Source organism: Canis lupus, chromosome 17 (assembly GCF_048164855.1).
Source record: "Canis lupus baileyi chromosome 17, mCanLup2.hap1, whole genome shotgun sequence".
Classification (NCBI taxonomy): domain Eukaryota; kingdom Metazoa; phylum Chordata; class Mammalia; order Carnivora; family Canidae; genus Canis; species Canis lupus.
The window spans coordinates 12,861,530-12,875,326 of record NC_132854.1 but is presented as its reverse complement, the minus strand read 5'-3'; the positions used below and the strand labels follow the sequence as shown (position 1 = coordinate 12,875,326).

Genomic DNA, 13,797 nt, shown 5'->3' with positions numbered 1-13,797 from the left:
CAAAGCCAAGAAAGATACCACAAGGACACTGATTTCATTTATATTCTGTCCCAGCTAGCTCTCCACTGTCCACCTGGGGTTCCAGGGACGTTGGTGACTGTTTCCTTTTAACACATGAGTAAAATGAAATGTTCTCCATCATATGTGGGAACTAGTTTCCTGGCTTATCTGCCATGTTCCTAGCTGTATAGCCCACTGTGCTTTGAGAGTAGGCTGCTTTCCTAGGAAAGTGAAAACAATTTTTCCAATTGTCTGAACCACAGGTGAGTTTCTGCTGGAAGACACTGAGAGAGAGCCCTCTCCAGGTCACTGATGAGTTTAAAACAGCTTTTCTGTCCTGTTGCATTTTCACATGTGGTTCAGTAATAGGACTGAACCCAGGTAACAGTGTCAGGTCTCCTCTGGGTGTTATAAAGCCTGCCTGTGAGTGGGGTTGTAACTTTTGCTTCTCTTAATAAATGGGACCTGGTGCTAAACCTCAGAAGAAAAGCCAGAGCTTTAAGCATCCCAGTATTGTGACTGATGAGCATGACACTGCCAGAGCGTGTCTGCCTTCGGACAATGCTGGTCCAAAGGGTAAATCCCTTACCTGTAGCCACCAAAGGGAAACCCGAAAGCCCTAAGCCCAGTAAGGACGCCTCTTACACAGATGTCTTTCTCACAACAGGGGATGTGAATTAAAATTCGAATTAATTGGATTTTCCTCTCCAGGGAATCTCAAAGGACAATGAAATCCACCAACGAATATTGAAATCTACATAGATTACATATGGCTAATATTTTTTAGATGTTCTACGTATTATGTATAATATACAAATATGTACTATAAATATATATAAACATCTAAGTATTCGCTATAGAATAAATATAATCTATTCTGGATAAATTGTTTTTTTTTAACCCAGCAACCCCCCTTCAGCCACACAGTAATAGAATATCTTTATTCATTTACTTATTTACACATTATCTTTCTACTTATACATAGATGCACAGATACATGTGAATATAGACTCTTTCCTTTTTAAAATCATGGAAACACAGAGACTAGTAAGAGCAAGGATATGATGTTTGATTTGCAAATGCAGCCTAAAAATGAGGCTCACAAAGTTGGGTCCATCTCCCGGGGTCAGGGAGCACCCAGACACAGAGCCCAGTGGCCGGGCCACACTCCAGCTCCAAGCTACAGTGAGCTTTGTCCTTCTGAGACGATGCTTCCCGTGTTGCAAGGAGAAGGGGAGGGCTGAGTGCTTAGGGAACATGCTTGGATTAATAGTGGGCTACTTGAAAAGCCCAGTGGATCGGTCACTACCTTCATTCATGGTAAGGAATCTCCTCTGACACTTGACTAAAGCCAGGCCTGATGTCCTTTTCTCAGAAAATACTCAAGTGGGGGACTGTATCACCAGTGAGGTCGTGGACATGCTGTATGCTGTTTTAGGGCTCCACGTAGATTTTAGGTTGACGCTGGGGCTGTGAAGGGGGAAGCAGAGTGGTGATTTCTCCCGTTGGCCTTGCCCACCTGCTCCTACAGCCAGTGTTGTGGATTCCCTGGTGGCTAGAGTCAAAGCCCTCCGGTGCCGGGGCTCCTCTGCCCCTTGTAGACAGCCTTGCTGTTGGTCAGTGGCGCTCCCCCAGGGAACTGGTCCTAATAACCTTTTCTTCCTCTTCTTGGGCTGCCGGCTGCCAAATTAGTGACCAGCTCACATAATGGTGAATGAAGTGTTTACAGAGGGTCGGGAAGACTTGGAGATTCATGGTGTGTGTGTGCGTGTGTTCGGCCCCTATGCTGAGCTAACACGTAGTTGCTCTAGAGAGTACGTTAATCATGGTGCATGGGTCAGAATTTTGCATCCAGGAGGCTTCTGAGTCCATGGGTTTCAAGAGTGGAATTGTCAAAAGAATTTTCAGCTTTGTTGCTGCGCGGTAATTACACAGACAACAAATATGTGGCCCTGTCTTCTAAACAAGGACCCTTTTCTTGTGAGGTTAACATCCGGAGGATGTTCTGGAAGAGTTATAATTACTTTTTTCATGTTCTTAATAATAAAATGACCTTTTAGTTCTTCATAATAAAGCAGAGACTTTGAACTTGCAGATTTGGGGGTATTAACATGTACAGGAAGGAAAAACAGAACAATGTTTCTATAGGCAGCAGCAGGAGTTTCGGGTTTTGTCCTCTTCCCATGGACTGACTCCCCATTCTGGAACTGTGTGGGGCTGGGACTGGCCATGTGCGCTGCAGAGGGGAGGGTACAGAAGGCGGGCAGAGCTGCCTGACCTGGTTGCATTGACTTCCTGGGCCCCAGCCTGCTTTCCCCACACCACCTAGAATTGGCCCTGTTTGAATTTATCCACATCACGGTCTCCCCACCCCCAACCCCACTTCCCCACCCCCACGGCACAGGGCACTGATGGTAGGAACCTAGAGCTGTTTCTAAAATGCAAGATGCCAAAGACAGAGAAGCAGGGCTCTGCTAGCAAGCCAGTGCAGGAAAACGTCCCCTTGACTTTGGGGCTTCAACATGAGTACATTTTCTTTTAAGAAACAGTTGGCAGAAGAAGAAAGGAAGTGAAGTCAATGAAGTTTGGCTTCCACATGGTGCTCCGCCCCTCCCCTAGTGTCCGTTTCCAGCACTTCATTTTCCCCTGGGCTAGGGTGTTATCTGTGAGAAGGAGGAAATTGCTTGTTATTAATATTAAGCCAGAGGACGCCCCCACCCCATTTCTTCCCTTGCCCACCCAATCCACAGGACTCTGTTAAAATATCAAAATTATGTCCTTCAAACTAAGTAAAGACCTTGCTTAGCTGCGTGGTCAAAGGGCATGCCCATTTGAGAGGTTTGGGATCACTTACATAAGTTCCAAGTAATATCTACATACCCACGAATCAAATTGCAATTGTGTCTTGCCTCCTTTTATGAACGTATGGCATTTAGTCAAAATCAGGACATTCTAGCTCAGTATCTGGGTCTTCCTTTTTGTTCAGGTGTTGGGGGGCAGTGGGGTAAGGGCAGAAGAGCTTTCCAGCTCCTACAGGAGCGTCATGTGATGGCAAAGGCGCAGGGGGTGAGTAGTTCTATTAAGCAAAAAGCCTCCTTTTCAGGTGGAGCTCCTTTCTGCTCCAAGTATACGAGGAGAAGAACAATCAGTAAATGCGCTAAAATCAGGCACACATCAGGATCAACAGGGTGGCCAAATGACCAACTTCTCAGTAGAGACTGGATTAATAACCATATGCTAGAAATCCAGAGATGCCTCAACCCTGCAGTCGATGGAGCAGATTACTAGGCAGTGATTAGCCTTGGACCGAGGACAGTCTCTAAAGCAGGGCCTGGGTTTAAGTCCGTTGCTTAAAATTCTCCATGGACCCCATTTTGGGGAGAATTTGATCCAGTGGGTGTGGATATGGGAGACAAAGGAGGATATACCTGCGGTTCCTATCTTGGGGTTCGAGCATGGGGCAGAACAGTTTTATCAACAAGGGGATTAATATAGGAGGAGGATTGGGTTGGGGCAAGAAGATAATTAACTCTGGAACCTCTTGAATTTGAGATACTTGCAGGGTCATTGGTGGAGAACCTTCTGAGTGGTATGAGAAAGACAATCCCTGGGTCGGTAGCTACAAGCATCGTTTGGGTACAGATGTGACATCGTGAATCAAGACCCTGGGGAATCGAGGAATTACACAGGAAGAAATAGGAAGTGGAGAGAGAACAGGGTGACCCGTGCATTCCCAAAGAACACACACCTCTTAGGAGTGGCTGCAGCAGGAGGAGGTGGCCATGAGGACTGAGAACTCACCTTGAGGGGAATCTGGGAGCCTGGAGAGAAAGGCGTCCCAAGGCTAGAGAGCAGAGCGCCCCACGCTTCAGGCACCCCGAGAGGCTGCACAGGGGCAGAACAACGAGGTTGATGGGATTCCTTCACAGAAGCACTTCTGGGAGTGGTGGGGATAGAATCCATACTTAATTGGAAGAGAAGTGAGTAGTAATGAAGGCAATCTGCCAAAGTTTGTTTTGGCAGCTAAGAGGAAGCAGAAGGATTGAGGAGTGCGGTGTCGGGGTGGAAGGGAAGGAGGAGCAGGTTAAAGAAAGCATCCAGAAGCCGTTGACAACTCAGACTGGGAGCATAATGGATGCTCTCTCTCCCTTTATTCCAGAGAAGCTTTAGCTACCACCCAGTGGGTCTGGGTGCTCTTTCTCCCGTGATTTCATCCACAGTATCTGCTTAGTTAGAACCAGTGGAATGAAAAGCGCTGTTGACTGCCTATTGCAGGAAGCCAGGGGCTGGGCGACGAGCCAGCCCCTCTTTCTATCTGCCCTGGCTTTTCTAGCTTCTGGTTTACTTCCTTAAGTGCATGCATTCCTCCTGCCCTCCTCTGCCCATCCTGACAACCGTGATGAATTGGAGGTGGGGTCAACAGTTCGAGAGGGCTCCACAGGCTCAGCGCTGCTTTAGCTGAGAATGAAGGTCAGTCTCGGGATGCTGGAGGCACAGAGCGAAGGCACCCGTGGGGCTGAATCACGGCACATCCTGACTTGGGTTCAGGGTTTTGTTCCATTCGGAGCACCTCTCACTTCCGACGTGAGGCCCCATGCCCAGGTTTTTACCTTTTTTCTTTTTTCATACATCCCTTTCATTTAAGTTGGCTTCTAGCTTTTCCTGAACAGTTGGTTTGAAGATACTAGCCAGATTCATTGTTGCAAATGGTGTTTTGTCTCTGGAATATTCTTTTCTCATCAGTGCATCAATTCACAGGTATATGCTGGCGCTGTGCTTGGAGGGGTTAGGCTGGAGCCCCTCGACTCAAGTTCAGGCTCACGATCTCGTAATAGCTGACGTTAGTCAAGCCACACAGTTTTTGTGCCTCAGTTTCTAAAGCTGTTTAATGGTGGTGTAGATGGCACCTGCATCATAAGGCTGCCCCGAGGGGTAAATCAGTTCGTGCTTGTAATGTGCTCAGCACAGCGGACTGTGCTAAGTACCTACTGTTATCAATATTTCCTTTCCTCTCTGCTGCTTAAGTCCCTGATTTATCAACATTGGCTACAGCCCGGAGCCATAAGAAATATAAATGTATACTCAAAACAATGCTGAAAGTGCCCACATCTTTGTCATTTACCACCCAGCAGGTGGTGGTGGGGAGGCTGGACCCTCCGTGTAGTGTACCTGGGACACCCATCCTGCCTGCTTCTCCCTCCAATCTCCCCTCCATGCGTGGGTCTCCTGTATCTCCTCAGCCCTATTTTTCTCTTTCCAAGGGCTTTCCACACGGCTCTTTGTCTGCTTCAGGCTAAGAGTTCTAATAACGCCCAAATCACCCAAGTGTGGAGGCGGAGGAAAAAAGATGAGACCAAATTAAAATGACAAAATAGTTCTTCCGTCTAAGTACGAGTGGACTGCTCCGTCTGCAGAATGAGTGGGGTAATTTCCAAGTCTCCTTCCAGCACTAACATTCTCTGACACCCAGAGAAGGGAGAGGTACAGAATAATGGGATTGGAAAGGATGGCATAAAGGTCATTGTTGTGTGCTCTCTGGGGCTTGGGACAGTTTCTGGTAATGCGTCCACTGCTTAGGCTTTTGTTTCCAACCCCTTTGCCTCTGTTCTCAGGGAAGGCCGCTCAAATGCCCACATCAGAGGAGATTACCAAAGAATCGGAGATGTCCTGCTGAAGAACATTCAGGGTATGAAGGTGAGCTGCTCTGGGATGCCCGGGGGAGGGGGGGATAATGGCGGGGCTGCCGAAGGTCTGTAACCGCAGTCCATAAGCACACAGGAGCTGATTTGATGATCTACAGATAACAGGGTAAATCCCTCTTTCAAGATCATCTTATTTGGAAACATAAAAGAAAAATGCAGTCACTTGGGGTGTGGGGAGGGGAAGCACTCTTAGTACTTTCTCTTTGAAAGCTCTATGTTATAATCGAAACAACAGGTATTTTCTGTGAATAAATCACTCAGAACTCATTTTTAAAAATATGTAGAAAAAACATTGGTTGACTGAACGCTTCACTTTTCGTCAGTTGTTTTTGGCTTCTTGTAAGTGTGACAAACATACTGGATTCTGAGCCATGTAGGAATTCCATCAATCCTATGACTTGACGTCACGGTAGCAGGCAAGAGGATTTCTAACGAGGGAGCCGGGTCTGCACAGAAACAGAATGAAATTATACCCAAAGAGTCAATACATATTGAACCAATATTCTACTTCATTTTTGATATCTGCCCCATCTCTTACATCTGAAATTTGCATTTTCACATTTTCACTTTCAGCTATTAATCCCTTTAACAGAGGATGTTTTAATTCACACAGTTTACCCTTTGCATACAAATACATCTATATTTGCATTTTAAAGCCATCTGCCTACATCCCCTAAGCCTCTCTAGTAACCTTAACTGAGAACTAAGAGCAGCCCCTAAGGAGGGCTGGTTGCTCATACTGCCACCATTTCTAAACCAACCAGCCCGCCAGCCAGCTGTCCATCTAGGTTTAGCTGAACACCTACAACGTCTAAGACATTTGTACAATAAAAGTTACTGTTGGAGTTTGAATTAATTCCAAGAACTTTGCTAAGTTGTCTGGTGCTTAATTTTCCCCCTTTAGAATGATCTATCTCATGAGGTAGGACAATGTGACAGTGGGGGGGTTAGGAGGGGGGACACAGAAAAGATAGGCTTTAAAGCTACTCAAGAGATTTCCTATTTCTCTTAAAGATCAAGATCTTATTTAAGAGGCCCTGAGCTATTGCTCACTTTTTCTCCGTGTTCAAAAAACAACACTCCTCTCTGGGCAAGAGAAGAGAGAGGCCATGGAGGCTAGTGGGATTGCAGAGTCCTATGCAATAGAAGCAAGGAATTCTCTAAAATGTTCTACAGCTGTGGTATTTTTAATGCCCTAAGTCAGGCTGATGCATAAAACTCAGATGTAACAGTAAGACATCTTTGCACTTTCCATAGTTATTTTATTAATATATATTATTATTATTATCTTTAAAGATTTTGTTTATTTATTCATGAGAGACAGAGAGAGAGGCAGAGACACAGGTAGAGGGAGAAGCAGGCTCCATGCAGGGAGCCCGATGCAGGACTCGATCCCAGGACCTCGGGAGCATGCCCTGAGCCAAAGGCAGACACTCAACCACTCAACCACTGCCATCCAGGCATCCCAATATATTCTTTAAAGCAATTTCAAGTTTACAGAAAAACGGAGCAGAAAGCTCACACAGAGGTCCCATATCCTGCCCACCTACACATGTGCATGCACAGTGACCCCTAGTACTAACATCTTGCATGGCTGTGGTATATTTGTTACTACTGATGCACACTGTTCTTCCCTAAATCCGTAATTTGCATTAGGCTTCACTCTTGGAGTGGTGCATCCTGTGGGGCTTTGCCAAGTGCAGGATGTCCCGTACCTGCCACGACAGGACGACAGGACGACACAGGACAGTTTCACTGTCCTAAAAACGCTGCGTCCTTTACCTATTTCCCCCTCCCCTCACCACTGATCTCTTCCTGTCTCCATAGTTCTGCCTTGTCCAGAATGTCACTGAGTTGGAATCCCACAGAGTGCAGCCTCTTGAGACTGACTTCCTCACTTTAAGAGAATTCTTTCTTTTATAACATGTCTTCCTTACTGTTATACTTTTCCAGTTCTTTCCCTCGTAGGAACCTCCTTTGCCCAAGTTCTGCCTGTTTTGTGGCCCCAGTTGGGCTTTTTCCCTTGTCTCTCTGGGCTCCCTTCATCTGAGATGGCAGCTGACCCTCGAACAACACGGGTTTGAGTGGCGCGGGGACACTTCTACGCAGTTTTTTCTGTAAATACAGCAGGGTACTATAAATGTACATTCTCTTCCTTGTGATGATAAATATAACACTGTGCACTAATCAGCTCTCGCTGTTAACCAGAAGGCTTCTAGTCAACTGCAGCCTATTATTAAATGTTAGGTTTGAAGGCAAAGTTAAATGTCGATTTTTAACTGCGTGGGGGAGTTAGTGTCCCTAACCCCGGCGTTGTTCAAGGGTCCACTGTACGACCCTGCCCAGGGGGGCTCCCACCTGCACTCACTCCCTTTAAGGAGGCTTGAACTCCACCATGGCCTCCACCATGGCCTCCAGGGCCAGCAGTTGGAGACCTGCCAGCCTGTTCCCTGCCCCCTTGGGGACAGTCCCCAGAGGTGTTCTGTTTGCCAGCTGTCCTTTGTTGCTCACCCACAGAGAGCTGACATGCCGTGGGCATCCAGGCTCCTCTGTGTCCACCTCGCACCTGAGACCTCCTAAAACATACCTGGTTTATGCTCCTAGCAGTTCTTTCTCCCATGTCTGGTGAGTTGGCATTTTCGTGTTGAGTCGGCTTCATTGGCTGTGCTGGCATGTGAGTTAGTGTGCGGATGCCATGAGCATTTATAGCATGGAGCTCTGTGCAAGCAAAATAAAAATAGGTGGGGAGGCTCAGACAGCCACTGGTAGCCTTTTTTAGAATTTGTTTGGGTTGCTTTTTCTTGTCGTGGTTACAGTTGGGTTTAAAGAATTTTTGTGAAGTATGAAGGGAGGGCCGCTAAAGGTTCTACAGATACAGGAGCCTGGATTAGCACTTTTGTCCAAAATGCTTAGAGTGATCTGTAGCTTGCAGTGTCCTTCCTGCCCCTCACCCCCCAAACCCCTGTGCTTTGGCCTGCATTTGCAGGGGCTCAGCAGGGGTGGTGTCAGCAGCTGCAGCAGAACTGTTGGTTCCCAGAGCCTCCACTTGTCACCATGACCCATGAGGCAGCTAGGCCAGGGGCTGCCACCCCCATCCGAAAGTCGCATACCCAAATTGTGATCACCAGCTCACACTTTGAACTTTCGCCTGGAAACACCTGCCTGCCCAGGTGCACAAAGGCACTTCAGAATCACACAAAAGAGATCCGCCTTCACACAGGCTGTCTCCTCATGTGTACAACTCCTGCCTCCCTCTCCTTAACCTCCTATCACATTCCTCCTTCTGGTTCTCAGTTTGCTCTCTCCTGGATGACTCGACCAGCTTTCTGCTGCCTCCCCACCTCCCCACAAGCTTAGCTCCCAGTCACCATTTATATTACAGCTAGGCTGCCTAGGCTCAAAACCCTCCTGTGTCTCCCTGGATGGGACATTGCAATCCAAACCCAAAAGCTGATGGAGACTTTCATGTTCTAGCCTTGGATCTTTCTGGGTCCTTCCTGCAATCTTTCACATTCCACTTTGTGCTCCAGTGGCCATGAACTGGCCTCTCCAGGCACTCAGGTTCTTGCAAGACTCCTGCCTTGGCTGGGTGCATGCATGGGTTCATACATTCTGCTCCCAACATGGAGCTCCAACTCACAATCCTGAGACCAAGAGTCGCCTGCTCTGTCTACTGAGTCAGCCAGGTGCCCCTCATTTACTCATTAATGCATGCAGGGAACAGACATTTACTGAGTATCTGCTGTGTGTATCAGGCCCTGAAGATCTAGGAATATGACAGATGTGCCCTCTTAAAATCAAATAAGGGACTGCAATGTGATAGCAAACAGGGGAGTGTTGTGTGCAGAGGCTCTGAGTGCAAGAGCCTGACCCGTTCAAGTGCAGGTTGTTCAGTGGGTGGCCCTGAGATGAGTGGCAAGAAGCATGATGAAGGGGTAGGGGGATTATATCCTAAGGGCCCTGTGTGCCCTGACGAAGACTCTGGAGGTTGTCCCAAGATGGGGTGAGCTCTTGTTGTGTTCCACCCATGAGGCCACGAGCTGTGCTCCATCGCTGATTCGTGTCAGTGGCTTAGATGTGGAGGGGTAAAGCGTGGAGGCAGAGGCTCCAATAGAGACACCACCACAGTTGTAGACAGCACAAGGCCAGAACCAGGGCAGTGACTATGCAGAGAAAGGAAAAGATTTGATATTTTTAGGAGGTAGAATTGTAAGGACTTGGTAAAGGATTAAAAAAATGAGGGAACCTGGAATGTTCTCTTGGTTTTTCTGTCCCGAATAACTGGCACCCATCCTGAGGTTAGAGAACCACAGGGTGGCCCCAGTGTGGGATTTCCACCTGGACTTACTGGCTCTTTATGAAGCCTTTGCAGAGCGTGGAAATGCAGATGTGGGGGTAATAGCTAGCCCACCCCTGGGAAGTAACTCTTGAGGACAACTGCTGTTCTCTCATCCTAGATGTCCTTGTGCCCATCTTATCACCTTTATCTGTCTGGAAATGTCCTTCACTTGCCATTCTTCCCCACCTGCCACCAAGAATGAATTCTTCCTTTAATGCTTTGCTTGTAAGCGCTTTATCCTCACCAGTCTCCACCATGAGCTGTGACAGGAAAGGAATATTCAATGGCTTGGGTAAAGCAGACTTTATTCAGGGCCATTGTGACTGAGGTAGGTCCGCAGGTCCACTGCGGTGGGGTTTTCAGTGGGGGAGAGACTGGTCTCAACTCTGAATACAGCGCAGACAGCGGGGATTTCTAGCCAAGGGGGCAGGGTCAGAGGGTGAAAACATATGACCAGGAAACATCAGGGGTAAGTCAAGCTCTGGCCAAACCAGCCTGACAGCCTTCTTTGCTGAAGACAGGGTGATCTGACATCATCTGGGGATGATGAGAGATGAGGAACCCAATGTCAAGGGTGACCAGACATCCAGTTCTGGTTAGGTTGACTTAGCAGGGCTTTTACTAAAACTGTCTTTCAATAAGGAAGTTCACAGATCAAGGAGAAGGTTCAGGAACCTGAAGAAAGGTTGGTCAAGTGAAGCATCTTTGTCAGACCCCAGTAGAGGAGGGTCCGTGCGTAATTCTCACCCAGCGCTCTGGGTTGGAGCAGAGTCTGTAGCTCAAGGCGGATATTTACTGATAAGCAAAAGGGGTGAGTTAAACAGATGCACAGTGGTAACTGTATGACATTTACTGAACGGGTCTACTTATTTGTCATCTGGCGACAGTTAGAAGATGACCACAGGCCCCCTGAAGGAGCTCCTGCTTATCTGTACCCCCTCAGTTTGCCAGTCTCACCTCTAATATTATACATACACGTCCTGCTCCAAAACCCTAAGTATTTTCAGCTGCTTAATGCTTTAATAGAGCTTTTTGCTTTCATCCCAAGAACCTAATTAAAATTCTGAAATAAAGAGTGAAATGGGAAACTAGGAAATAGAATGAAATGAAGCCATAAAGCCAAGGCGATCTTCGTTTCGGAGAGTCAGACTGGGTAGAACGCAGGCGCGCTTGTCTTTCGCCCCCTCTCCCCGCCCAGCAACTGGCGGCCCACCTGTGGAAGCACAGCGAGGCTCTGGAGGCGCTGGAGACGGGCATCAGGAGCTCGCGGCGGCTGGAGAACTTGTGCAGAGACTTCGAGCTGCAGAAGGTGTGCTACCTGCCGCTCAACACCTTCCTGCTGCGCCCGCTGCACCGGCTCATGCACTACAAGCAGGTCCTAGAGCGGCTGTGCAAGCACCACCCGCCCAGCCACCCGGACTTCAGGGACTGCCGGGGTGAGCCGGGGGCCGGGGCCTGGCGGGGCGGGTGGGCTGAGACCTGGGTCCCAGGTGCTCGGCGGCACATGGGGCAGGCTCCGTTCTTTTTAGCATCTGGTCACATGTCTTCTGTTAACTCTTGGTCTTTCCATAACGGAAGTGATGAGGGTCATTAGACCTCTCCTCTCCTTCGATCTTGGGTGGAATCAGCCTTAGAATCAGCCCCCTCCGGGCAGCACGGGTGGCTCAGCGGTTTGGCACTGCCTTCAGCCCAGGGCGTGATCCTGGAGACCCGGGATCGAGTCCCACGTTGGGCTCCCTGCATGGAGCTGCTTCTCTCTCTGCCCGTGTCTCTGTCTCTGTCTCTCTCTCTCATGAATAAATAAATAAAAACTTAAAAAAAGAAAAAGAAAAAAGAATCAGCCCCCTCCAGGAAGCATTCCTCTACCTACACAGTTGAAACTCATCACTCCCTTCTTGGACTGGCTACGGAAAATGGCCTCGAGTAAGTACTGCTGCTAATTGCTGCTGGGCGTTTGTAATGTGCCCGTCACCTTAAGAAGCACTTGACCTCTGTTGATTCCTAATATTCATGACTGGCCTATAAGGCAAGGGAGAGCTCATTTTGCATATAGGGGCTGCTGAGACCAAAGAGGTTGAGAAGTATTCCCAGAGTCACACAGCTGGAAGGCAAATAACTTGGAGCCTAAACCCATATATAGGCTTGGAGCAAGAACCCATGTTCTTGACCATCCTGTCCTATTTTCATGATGATATTACCCACTGCTGTTCACTCAGCAACAGATCAGGTACTGTGCCAGGTATCTTACTAATATTAACACATTTACTCATTTAACAACCAACAACTACAACAACAGTAAGTATCTTTTTAAAAAAAAAAAAAGATTTTATTTATTTATTCATGAGAGAGAGAATGGCAGAGACATAGGCAGAGCAAGAAGCAGGCTCAGTGTGGGGATCCTGATGCGGGACTTGATCCCAGGACTCCAGGATCATGCCCTGAGCTGAAGGCAAATGCTCAACCACTGAGCCACCCAGGTGCCCCTCTCCTAAAGTACTATAAACACCTCCCATCTGTGTCCTCTTTTTCTAAATGCACCTCTTACTTATTTGCTTAAAACCTGGATGACACCTGATTCCCTCAGATTATAGTCGAAACTTTTCATGATCTGGGCCCCGGCCAGTCACTCGTGCAACAGGTATGCATTGAGGACCTGCTTATGTACCAAGCGTATGAGACAGAATGACACGGATATAGCCCCCACTCATAGGACCCAGTAGTAGATACAGAGGGCAGGACACCTGGGCAGTGATTGACCTGTGACCTGACCCAGCCTTCCGGGCTTGGAGGGAGCTTTCTGAGGGAAAAGTTGTTTTTAGTTTAGATCTAACATAAAATATAGGAGTTTTCCTGGATGAGGGGAGGGTATGGAGTATAGAGATAGGAACAGCACATACAGAGGTCCAAAGGGGACAGAGACTATGGAACATTCCAGAAAGTATTAGTTCTGTGTAGAACACATAGAGCAGTAGAAAGGAGATTAGCAAAGTAAGCAGAGACCAGATCCCGTGGGGTCTCATAAACCTACAAGACTATAAGGAAGAACAAAGAGAAGACAGGGAGGGTTTTAAGGAGGGAAGTGGGATGATGTAGAGCTTTTTGCAGAAAAATCACTCCTTTGGTATCTAGGATATGTAGACAAATCTTATAGTTTTATATATATATGTGTGTGTGTATATATATATATATTTTTTTATTATTTGAGAGAGAACACACATGAGTGGGCAGAGGGAGAGGGAGAAGCAGACTCCCCGCTGAGCAGGGAGCCCATTATGGGGCTCAACCCCAGGATCCTGGGATCACGACCTGAGCCAAAACCACAAGTCAGACACTTAATCAGCTGTGCCACCCAGGCATCCCAGTTGACAAATATTTCCTGATGAAAATACCTAGATGCTCAGCTGCTGTGGATTTACATGTCACCTAAACTTGTACTAATTGGGCATCAGGTCTTTTTCCATATCAGATTTGTACAGTGTAGGGGAGATGTGCCCATCCTGCAGAATAAAGTTGCCTTTTGCAGTTATTCTTTGTAGTCATCTTGGTAAACAGTATGATTTCTGCAGAAGGAAGAACTGGGCTGGGCTGGAATGTCAGGTGCCCCAAAGTATCACACGATCAACGAGACCCTCCCACAGAAGGATCCCTCCTTTGCCCCAGATTTTTCTGTGGCCTCCCTATGCTCTGTTCTTTCCAGGTAACAGGAAGTGGGTAGGAACCTCTGCTCCAGCGACAAAATTCCAGGTCCCCTGCTGC

At 47.7% G+C, this 13,797-nt stretch overlaps 1 protein-coding gene and 1 long non-coding RNA gene across 8 annotated transcripts in view; one reads left to right on the top strand and one right to left on the bottom strand.

Moving 5' to 3' along the window:
• The window catches only part of FARP1 (FERM, ARH/RhoGEF and pleckstrin domain protein 1), a 290,246-nt gene that overhangs the window by 260,949 nt on the left and 15,500 nt on the right, over positions 1-13,797 (top strand). For all 7 annotated transcript variants that reach the window (XM_072782564.1, XM_072782568.1, XM_072782567.1 and 4 more), the window contains 2 exons: positions 5,613-5,694; positions 11,240-11,477. In XM_072782564.1, coding sequence (XP_072638665.1) covers positions 5,613-5,694; positions 11,240-11,477 — 320 coding nt within the window. The remainder of the gene's footprint in view (positions 1-5,612; positions 5,695-11,239; positions 11,478-13,797) is intronic.
• LOC140607909 (uncharacterized) lies at positions 923-8,444 on the bottom strand. Its single transcript, XR_012009824.1, has 3 exons — positions 8,290-8,444; positions 3,802-6,148; positions 923-2,663 (listed from the first exon to the last, which is right to left on the bottom strand). It is a non-coding gene; the product is annotated as an uncharacterized lncRNA (long non-coding RNA).